The sequence below is a fragment of the Ammospiza nelsoni genome, chromosome 33 (assembly GCF_027579445.1).
Source record: "Ammospiza nelsoni isolate bAmmNel1 chromosome 33, bAmmNel1.pri, whole genome shotgun sequence".
NCBI classification, from domain to species: domain Eukaryota; kingdom Metazoa; phylum Chordata; class Aves; order Passeriformes; family Passerellidae; genus Ammospiza; species Ammospiza nelsoni.
The window spans coordinates 2499232-2510093 of NC_080665.1; the positions used below are offsets into that span (position 1 = coordinate 2499232).

General features: G+C 53.9%; 1 protein-coding gene across 1 annotated transcript; it reads right to left on the reverse strand.

Moving 5' to 3' along the window:
* Positions 1-391: 391 nt before the first annotated feature.
* On the reverse strand, positions 392-10264 carry LOC132085900 (serine/threonine-protein kinase pim-1-like). The gene is made up of 8 exons (XM_059491373.1): positions 10196-10264; positions 9628-9745; positions 5220-5297; positions 2007-2386; positions 1846-1896; positions 1275-1641; positions 738-914; positions 392-498 (listed from the first exon to the last, which is right to left on the reverse strand). Exons 1-8 carry the CDS (start codon positions 10262-10264, stop codon positions 392-394), a joined length of 1347 nt encoding a protein of 448 aa, XP_059347356.1.
* Positions 10265-10862: the final 598 nt, after the last annotated feature.

The following is a 10862-nucleotide window of genomic DNA, read 5'->3' on the forward strand; positions in this document are numbered from 1 at the left end:
ATCTTCAGCTGGCCAGACTGGGAAGAGATTGTCATCTTTGAGGTTGTCCTTGGTGTCTCCAGCACCAGCCCCATTTGGAACAGCTTCTCCAGGGGCCCCTTCTCCTTCCCTGGGGCCAGACCAGGCTGTCAGGGCTCTGCCCAGGGCCCCAGCCATCCATGAACAGGACAAACAAAACCAGGGGGATGGTGGCCACCAGTGCTTGCCACACCAGGTCTCCAGCTCAGCTCCAGCCCAAGAGCTGCGTGTTCCCATCTGCTGACCCCTGCTCAGAGCTACAGGCAGGACAAAACCAGCCTGGTTTGCTTTGCCACTGATTGCCAAGAGATGCATGGAGCTGGTACCTGCCAGGCCCCTGGATCCAACTGTGCATGTGGATCTCTTCAGTCTTCTAGGGCAGAGGAACACCCTTCACCCAAGGGTGACAGAAAAGATCTTCTAAGGATGGCCTGTCCGAAGGCTGCATGGACAAACATCTCTTAATGACATCTTGGCACGCTGGGGAGAGAAACCAGAAACCACCAGTCAGTTGAAGTTGCCCTCCTGTTCCCATGCCCAGGTCATGCTGGTTGTGCCCAGAGCTGGGCCTAAACTTCCCCATGGATGCTCTGTTTGGAAGAGAGCAGGAGAGCAGGTCATGTGCAACCTCCTCAGCAGCTGCCAGAGCGGGATGCCCATGAGCCCGCTGCTGGCTCCCAGCACTGATATTCCCCCCGTGCCCAGAGATGAGGATCCACCTTGAGAGAGCCATCGTGGGAACAAGATCCACCCCCGGATGATCTCCTGGCCCCTCCTGAACGGGTGCTTCCCCATGACCAGGTGGCACAGCAGGAGGCCCAGGGACCAGATCGTGGCTGCCTCGCCGTGGTAGTGTTGGTGCTGGATCCACTCTGGTGGGCTGTAGGACAGGGTTCCTGTGGAACACAGACACAGCTCAGCAGGGGGATGCTGCTTCTCCCAGAGCCTGGCCCCAGCATCCCTGGGCATGTGGGGGCTGCCCCAGAGGCACACGGGGTGAGTGCTGCCCTCTCGCCAGCACCTGGGACTTGTGCACAAACTTGGGGATGGAAAAGAAGCCACTGGTCTTGGAAGAGGGCAGAAGAAACCCAAGGAAGGCCCAACCATGACACACAAGGGAAAAACCCACCCAGTAGTGGAGAAAACTCACTCTTCCCTCCCACCCAGAACAACTCGGCTCTAGCATCAATCCCATCCCAGTGCTGCACCCAGGCTGGGCCACGAGATGCCCAGGAGCACCCCCTGCGAGGGCTCACCTGCAAATTGGGTGTAGGCTGTGTCTTGGAGGAAGGCGCCACAGCCAAAGTCGATCAGTTTCAGCTGCCCGCTGGCCAGGTCGAGCAGGACATTCTCGGGCTTGATGTCCCGGTGCAGGACCCCGCAGGTGGTGCAGTGCTGCACGGCCTCCAGCACCTGGCAGAACAGCCCCCGCGCCTCCTCCTCCGGCAGGAATCCCCGCTCTGCAAGGAAACCTGAGAGCTCCTGGCACCACTCCAGACGCTCCAGAACCAGCAGGAAGCTGTCGGGGAGCTCAAGCCACTCCAGGAGCTGAATGACACCGCCACAGCCATGGGACACCTTGGCCAGCAGCACGATCTCCAGGGGTGCGCTGGTGCCGTCGGGCTGCGGGAGGAGCGCAATGCCATCAGTCGGGCCGAGGCCGTGCCAGGCCTGGGGAAGCCCTCAGCCAGGCCGGGATGCTCTGCGCCCTGTGCTGGCCCCATGCCCACTCTCCCTGCAGGGCTCCTGACGGCTCCCACCCTGCCGGGCCTCGGCTCCTCGCCGCCCGGCACGGCCCGGCTGCTGCCGCTGGCTCCGCTCACTCACCAGCTCGCCCCAGTGCCGGATGCGATCCCGCGGCACGCGTTTGATGGCCACCTGTGAGCGAGAGAGAGCAGCAGGGTGAGCTCGCCGCCCGCCATGCCCAGACTCATCCTCCTCCTCCTCCATCCCCTCTGCTTGCGCCCGCCGCCGGCCCCGTCGCTCACCAGGGCGCCGTCCGAGAGCCGCGTGGCCACAAAGACGCTGCCGAAGGCGCCGCGCCCCAGCAGCGATCCCAGCCGGTACCGCTTCTGTAGGGCCTCCTGCGCTGTCCCTGCGGGCGGGACGCGGCGGACAGCGCTCGGCCCGGGGCCAGCAACGGCCCCCGAGCGCCCCTCACCCGCCCCGGGCCCGGCATCCCCACCCGCCCCAGGACCCGGTGGCTTGGGGCCGACGTCCGCGCTGCCGAGCGGCGGAGCTCGGGCCGGGGAAGCCGCAGCGGAGGCGGTGGGAGCGGCCGCTCCGCGTGTGTCCTCCGCGGGCCCCGGGAGGAGCCGGGGCCGGGACTGGGGTCGGGACTGGAGCCTGCCTCGGGGCCGGGGCCGGGCTCGGGCCAGGTGGAGGCAAAGGGCGGCGATACCGCCCCCGCACCAGGCACCGATGCCCGCCCAGCAGCGCCACCACCAGCACGGCCAGAGCCGGGTGGAGGCGAGACCGCGGCGGGACGGCCGGGGCCGGGCACGGGGCAGCCCCGCCCGGGGCCGGGGGCGGGCCGGGGGCATGGCCCGGCCCAGCAGGGGAGAGGGAGGCGGGGAGAGGAGAGGGACGTCGGGCAAGGGACCCCGAGAGAAGGGTGCCCGACAGCAGGAAAGGGAGAGAGAGAGAAAGAAAGAGAATAAAAGAAAGAAAGAGAGAAAACGAATCTGTTTTTGCTGCTTCTTCTGCTGCTGGTGCCGCCGCTGCTGCTGCCGCTGCCGCTGCCGCCGCTGCTGCAACTGAAGCACCGGGGCCGTTCGTCCCCGTGTCCGTTCCCCGCTCGCCCCATGAGCCCCACGTTCGAGCCCCACGCGCCCCGGGGACAGCCCCTCCATCTGCCCAAACACGGGAACTTTGCAGCGCTGAGCGCAGGTGCAGAGCCCTGACTCCTGCACACTGGCACAGCGATCCCCTTGCTTGCTGCTGTGCATTGTCCTTGCTGAGGGTCAAACACTGTCGGACCACCTTCCCTTGGGGTAGGATTCCTACCTGAGCCCAGGACTGCATTACACCTCCAGTGTTGCTTTCCTGTAAAAACAGGGGAAGGAAAACTGTGTGTGGCTCATCGTATTTTAGAGTGTCTAAAAATCACTAAGTCACCAATCTTAGAGGTGCAGTGCATCTGGAATTACTGGGATGGAGAAGCAGTGCAACATGGAAAAGGGGAGCATAGAAATAAATAGAGGAAAACATCTTGGATTGTTTCTTTCGTTTTCATTTCCCTGCTGGAAAGCTGTTTCAGTTTTCCAGGAATCTTCTCCTGTCTGCTCTTCCCAAGAATCTCTCATGGAGAACAAGGTCATGCTTCTGTCACAAGATTTGCCACCAGGAAATTATGCCACTGGTGAAATTTTCATTTTGACTGTTTGTGCTGGTTTGGGGCAAATTTTGGGAGGAAACCTCCAAAATGGGTCCGTCTAGAAAGCAAGTTCAAGCAGCCCCTACTCCTACTAGTTCAGGAAAAGACTTCCCTTGAGAAAAGTGAAAAAACCCAAGTTTATTTAACAAGTGAAGTATTCACAAGCATGAAAAATGAATAATATTAAATCAAACTTCTCACAGTAGTGAAGAGATGGCAAATTCAGAAAGTCCTTTTTGTGCGTAGTTGGCTCACTAGGTCTCTTCTAAGTCCCTCTGGTGCTGGAATGCAGCGTCCCAGAGCTCGGTGGGCCACAGGTGTGAGCTGCTGGTGTTTGTCTGGATTTTCAGTCCAGAGCAGGTGTAAACAGTTCCAAGAAAAAGCAAAGTCACAGTCCGAGGAACTTCTTTCCTAAGGTGGCTAAAACCAAATTGCTAGACCTGGGCTGTGAAGGCATCGGGAAATTTCCAAATCTGGGCACTGGCGGTCCCAGCAAACACCAGAGCTTGATGGTGCTGGAGCCAGAACCTGCAGATTTACAAATTTTGGCCTTCTGTGCCAGCTAATCCATGGACTTGGGCTGTGCCAGCACCAGGAAGTTTTCATATCTGGGCGCTGGCGCTGCCAGCAAACACCAGATCTGGATGGTGTCATTGCCAGTGACAGAAATCTGCCAGATTTGGGCTCTGCTGGCCCTGAGAAATTTCCAAATCTTGGTTGTTGTTACATGACACACAAGATGTGGGGGCGGTGCCAGACCCAGTAGCAGGAAGCTGCCACAGGTTTTGGATTTCTGTGCCAGCAAATTGCTGCACTTGGGCTGCGCCAGAATTGGGAAATTTCCAGATCTAGGCACTGGCAGTGCCAGCAAACAGCCCATTTCAGGCTCCAGGCTCCAGGAAGGACTGGATCTGGATGCCTTCCTCTTTTCTTTCCTTCTTTCCTTCCTTCTTTCTTGGGATCCTGCTGCCAGCAAACTCCAGATTGGGCAGTGCTGGCAAGGGGAAATTGCCAGGTTTTAGCTTTCTTTGCCAGCAAATTGCTGGATGGTGCTGGAACAGGGAAATTGCCAGATGTGGGCACTGGCAGTGCCAGCGCACACCAGATCTGGGTGGGGAATGTGCCAGCACCAGGAAATTGCCAAATGTGAACTTTCAGTGCCAGCATATTGCTGGAATTATGCTGTGCAGGAACCTGAAAACTTCTGGATCTGGGCACTTGTGGTGTCAGCAAACACAAGATTGAGTTGCTGTAGGTACCAGGTCTTTGCTTGGTTTTGGCTTTCTTTGCCAGAAAATTACAAGACTTGGGCTGTGCTGGCACGGGGAAATTCCCACATCTGGGCACTGGTGGTGCCAGCAAACACTGGATCTTGGCATTGCCAATGACGGTAGAAGGGAATTGCCAGATTGTGGCTTTCTTTACCAGAAAATTGCTGGACTTGGCTCTGCCAGAAGAGGGAAATATCCAGATCTGAGCACTGGCAGTGGCAGCAAACACCAGGTCTGGGTGCCTGTATTGGCATCAGGAGATTGCCGGATTTTGGCTTTCTGTGCCAGCAAATTGCTGGACTTGGGCTGTGCCAGGACTGGGAAATTTCCAGATCTGGGCACTTGCACAGCAAACACCAGACCTGGGTGGTGCTGGTGGCAGCACTGGGAAGCTGCTGGGTTCTGGCTTTCTTTGCCAGAAAATTGCTGCATTTAGGTTTTGCTGGCACTGAGAAATTCCCAGATGCTAATTTTCTGTGCCAGCAAACTGCTGGAATTAAGCTGTGCAGGCCTCTGGAACATTCCCGATCTGGGTACTGGGGGTGTCAGCAAACCCGATATCGGGTTGCTGTAGGTACCAGGTCTTTGCTTGGTTTTGGCTTTCTTTGCCAGCAAATTGCTGGACTTGGGCTCTGTCAGAATAGGGAAATATCAAAATTTGGGAACTGGCAGTGCCAGCAAACAACACATTTCAGGAAGGATTGGATCTGGATCCGTTCCCTCCCTGCCTCCCTCCCTCAACAAGGCGCCAGAAGGGCTGGAGAGCAGCCAGTCAGAAAGGGACCTGCAGGGACTGATGGACAGCAGGCTGGACACGAGCCAGCAGTGTGCCCAGGTGGCCAAGCAGGCCAGTGGCTCCTGGCCTGGATCAGGAATGGTGTGGCCAGCAGGAGCAGGGCAGGGATTCTTCCCCTGTGCTCAGCACTGCTTGGGCAGCACCTCGAGTGCTGTTTGCAGTTCTGGACCCCCCCAATTTAGGAAGGACATGGAGCGGCTGGAGTGTGTCCAGAGAAGGGCAACAAGGCGGGGGGGTGGGGGGGGATCTAGAACACAAGAGCTTTGAGGAGCGGCTGAGAGAGCTGGGGTTGTTTATCCTGGAGGAGAGGAGGCCCAGAGGAGACAAGGCAGTGTCAGGGCACAGGTTGGACTTGATGATCTCCATGGCCTGTTCCAGCCTTGCTGATTCTGGGATTCTCTGAAACCACCCTTGGAGCAGTTGCAGGAGGAGCCCTGGGCCTCCTCTTCAGAAGCTCCAGCAGCCCAGGTCCCTCAGCTTCTCCTGCCAGCCCCAAAGCCCATCCTGTCAGTCCTGCAGAGCCTCTGCAGCTCCTCCTCACTGCCCAGAACAGGGAGCCCCAGAGCCAGACACAGCAGCCCAGATGTGTCCCCCTGGCCTGGGGTGCCTCTGGCAAGGGAGCAGCACCAGGCACTGCAGCAGCCTGCAGACAATTGATCTGAAGGCCAAAGCTCCTTAGCTCCTTCTGAAAGAGCAGGAACAGTTCCTCATTCCAATGTGGTGGAATGCTGGGCACCACAGCTCCAGGCGAGGACTGGACACAAGTTTGCTCCCACTGAGTGCTGTGATGGGTTCTGCAGGAGCTCTGGGCTCCTGTGCTTGCCCGGCACAATGAGGAGAGATGGAGCCAAGTGCACTGATGTGGGAAATGGATTTGTAGAAAGTTTTTAGAGCCTAATAGAAGGCCCACAAAGTATGAATCTATATATAAATCTTGAGACAAGGAATGCTAACTTAAAATTTTCCATGGAATAGGACAGATATTGTTGATAGAGTAATGGAGCTAGAAAAATGTTTCTAAAGATGGCCTTGCAAATAAGACTTTGGAAAAACAGAGCTATGAAAGATGCATTGTAGTGGGACCCACAAGGGGTATTTTTAAATAATTGGCTTTAACGCATCTACAACATGGCATGGCAAAAGGCTGAAAGACCAAGAAACACTTATAATGTAAAATATTTAGGAAGTAGTTGGCTTCTGATTGTGATGGCGTGAATTATAACATCTGTATTGTCTCACCCTTCTCATGAGACTGAAAATGGAATAAAAGTTTTTAAAACACCTCTCAGTTGCCCCATCTCTAGGTCAAGAAAAGACTATTATCCAACACACTGTCACACTTTTGCCTCGAGCATAGCCCAGCCTGGACCAAAGACACTGAAAGGTTTCCCCTTTGGCCCATGTCTCGAAACATCAGGTCTGCTGTTTGACAACTCAGGTTGGGTTTGTGTCAAGGAGTTCCCTCAGAAATACTGGGTTTGTCTTCACCTCAGGAGCCTTGGGGATGCTCCTGTGTGAAGCCATCTGTCTCACACAGTTTGAGACAACTTCAAACAGGATATTGTGCAATAAGTTGTCTCCTCTAAAGTGTTCCAACAACCCCTTTCCAGCAATAGGAAATTATTACTGATAGATGAAAGTGGAAAACCCCCAACAGTTTATTATCAAACAGAATCCCCCCATGACACACATTACAAGAAGGCGCCGGGGTCTCTCTCGGAAGAACAGGAGCTGTCACGGAGCAGTTCCAGCAGCTGATGGAAGCTCGGTGGCTCATCCGGTGTCGGCTTTCTCCCACGGCAGAGCTCCATGGAGCGGGCAGGGCAGTGAAGCAGCTGGGCTGGAGCCCCTCGCTGCCTTGTCTCCCCGGCGTGGCTCAGCTCACAGACTCTCGGGCTGGGAGCGGGGCCGCTCTGCTCCTGCCGGCACTGTGTCCCTGGGATTGGACAAACAGTTTCCTGCCAGGAGAGCCCTGCACACTGCTCCACAGATCTTTCATAAAGGCCCAAACCAACTCCAAACACTCTGTCTGCAGCAGCTTTTCACAAAGGGCTGCAGCAATCCAGGACAGCTGCAAGTGAGTGTCGGAAGGCTCTTGTCTTGTTCCTGACAGCAGAATTCTTGATGATCTGATGCAGTTTTATTCAGATGTAACATGAGAGCTGAGGTTTTTTTGTTAAAATATTTCTTGATGACTAACAAGCCTTGGGTGCATGAGGTACAGGACTGACATGCGAAGGCATGAGCATATCCTCCAAAGTGGCCAGTTTAATTGTCCATTTTATTACTCTTGTATTTACTCCACACTAATAAGGAAAACCAAACTTTGCTTGGAGGCAAAACAGGCATGGGATACACTACAGTCCCTTGCAAGCTCACGAGGGCTGGCAGTGACACAGCAGGCAGTCTGCTTCATTGTGAACCACTACAGAGCTGCATCCCAATCTGGTTTAAGTAGCGTGGTATTATTAAGAGCTCCTTTTCTGCATGATACAAAAAGGAGATCCCAAATGATCTTCATGCAAGCATGCAGTAAAGAACTGCTCCTGCTATCCTAACGAAGCGTTTGCTTTGGCAATTACACTCTTCCCATTCATCTTTTGATGCAGACACTTCAGGTTTTCCCCTACACCCCTGCAAGGCTGACAGTCGTTGTTTCCCATTTCCTGTTCTTCCCTAGAGATGGTGCAGTGGCTGCTTTGAAACAAAAAGCCCTGAGATCTGGAGAGCTTGAAGGAGCATGAAATGGAAATTAAGTGCTCATATTGGTAACACCCAGGCCTGCACTGCCCAGTGCTCTGCAGCATCATCAGCAGCAGGACCATGCATCATTCCTGTTGGTGGATGTTCATGTTTCTGGTGTGCAAGAGCAATGACTTCCAGGATGGACAAAAATGCCCCTCTTCAAACAGTGGGTGTGCAAGGAGGTGTGAAGTTTCACAGCCTTTTCTAGGATATTTTAGAAAGATCTAAGAGAATATTGTGGCATGGAGCAGGTCCCTAATTTTGTCTCCAGAGAAATCCCCAAAGGGCACATTCACTCTGCTGCTGATGGCAACCCCAGAAGCTCATGGACCAATTTTCCCTGCAATGTGCCACCCTGCCTGGGCTTTACTGGGCCGGGACTAGACCCAGAGCTAAGCAAACACAGGCAGCCAGGTGACATTGTGTAACATCAGAAGCTGGCAACCATGAGGACTTTGCTGTCAAAAGGGTACAGTTTGCACTGGGCCCAGAAGTGTTTTTTCCTTAAGGCAAAGCAAATTGAAATGTGAAGTTTAAAAGCTTCAAATGACTATGAAAGGAAACTGCAGAATAATTTCTGGAAGGGCATCATTGTCAATGACCATGCAGCCCACCAAGAGCTGGAGCTGAATCCAGAATTGCTTCTTCCAGCTGTGCAGGAATTCATTCCACTGGCAAGCAATGGTCCATGGCAACAAATGATCCCCTAACTCTGGGCTGAATGGCGCCCAGGCTGCAGTGCAGATTTGAGGAGCCCTTGTCACTTGTTATTGGCCTCCCAGTGCACTCATCCTTCTGCAAACAAGGTGCGAACAACACAGCTGGAGTGCTGTCCCAGGTAAATATACATACAGGTGACGTTGCCAAAGCAGTGCATCTTTTCCCAGTGAAATCCATGACCTCTTCTTACCTATGGAATTGTGATTGAAGACACCTGTGAGCCAGATCTGTGGGAGATTGCAAAGGAGCAAAGCTTTGGGATTTGGGCACACTTCTCTTGGTTTCTTTGCTCAGGCCTTTGGTGAGCACAGAACACACCTAGGTAGAAAACCTTTGACTAGACAGATTCTTTTGGATCCATTTTCCCCCAAACATGTCAATGTGTGGCCCTGTTGTAATGCCAAGTAACAAAGAGCAGCACAAATGACACAAAGAAAAGGTGGCCAAAGAGGAAGAGGAGAGGCCCAATGATGAAAAGATGTGGTGGGACACTGGCACATTGAGTGAACTACACTCCTATAATCTCTAGGCTAGCAGGTCCTGGTCACATATTCTTCTCTTGGTTTATTTATTTATTTTTTTAAATTTACTTTTTTTCCCATCATCAAAATGAAATATATACAATTAAAAGTATGCTATCAAAACTTAAAGACACAATCAAAACACAATAATTCAAATTACATCTAAAGATCAAAACATACGTACAGCTCTAACTATCAAGCCTATTGCATCAATCCTGTTCTTCAAACACTCTTCATACAGGCGGCAGATTCTTCCTGACCAGAGAAAACTTCTCGGTAAGACTGTAGCCAGCCAGATCTGCAAAATGGAGACACAAAGTAAAAAGAGGCCACCATGCAAACCTAAAGCAGCTGAACCTCCATATTTCCTGGGACACATTTCCTGCAAACTTCTAAACAGCTGCACAGGGAAACATGCTCCTGCTGGCAGACACTGAGGCAGGCCAGGGCAAACCCTGAGCCACTTGCCCAGAGCTGGCACAGGCACAGCCTGGCCTCTGGGCTGCCCTGGGACAGCAGGGAGCCCAGAGCCCTGTGCTCTCCAGGAATGGCTCAGCTGCACATGCACCCTCCTGCTCCTCTGCCTGCCCCACAGCTCAGCAGCCCCACAGCTCCAGGGGCACTGGCAGCAGCACAGCTCATTGCAGGGGCACGTGCAGGGCACAGCTGTTCCCTGGCAATGTGCACAGCCTCTCTGGGCTGCCCCAAGACCCTTCCTGCCGGCAGATTGGCCCAGCTCCCCCCTCACCTCTGTGTGAGGCTGAGCCATGATTGCCTTCACCTTGTCCTCAGTCTGGAGCTGCTTCAGGCCCCCCATGCCATGACTAGGAAGGGCAATTGTGGGATCTCAGCACCTCAGGATGGAGGTGCAGAGTTGCCGAGACCACCCTTGGGGGGCTCGGGAGTCCTGGAATGTTGCCAGAAGTGTCTGGTGGCAGGGCTTTGATCCTACACAGGAGACGACACCTGTATGAGGACTGGGAGGAATTCACTGGGTGAATGGTGAAGGGATAAGTTAATTAGAGTGTAAAACACAGGGTTTAGGATTTTGGTACAGGGGGGTCTAAAGAAGTAAGATGGAGGAATTGGGGCGTGTCCTGTCCTTCTTCTTTTTCTTCTTAGCCTCCATCTTCTGTGGTGATGGTGGCACTTTGGGATTGGTTATTACTAAAAGTGCACCGGTTAATAAGGGTAGAAGGTATTGGGGAAAAACTATAAATATTGTACACGTAACTTCGGGTATAAAGATAAGTGACCGCCCGGGGGCTTGTGGAGTGTGCCCATGGCTGACTTGCTGTGCAGACCTCTGTCGGGCTGAAAGAAAATCTTTTAGATAAACAATTAATAAACACCGAGACCGAGACAAGATCAGAAGTCTCTCCTCGTCCTTTGAAGCACCGGGCTCTTCAAGGCCA

Bases quoted from the DNA above. Each gene is read 5' to 3' on its own strand.
- LOC132085900 (XM_059491373.1), bottom strand. From the start codon at position 10,264: ATGGGGGGCCTGAAGCAGCTCCAGACTGAGGACAAGGTGAAGGCAATC. The intron at 1,897-2,006 runs GTGAGCGACGGG...TCTCGCTCACAG, and splicing joins GGCTCTCGGACGGCGCCCTG to GTGGCCATCAAACGCGTGCC. The intron at 1,642-1,845 runs GTGAGTGAGCGG...CTCCTCCCGCAG, and splicing joins TCCGGCACTGGGGCGAGCTG to CCCGACGGCACCAGCGCACC.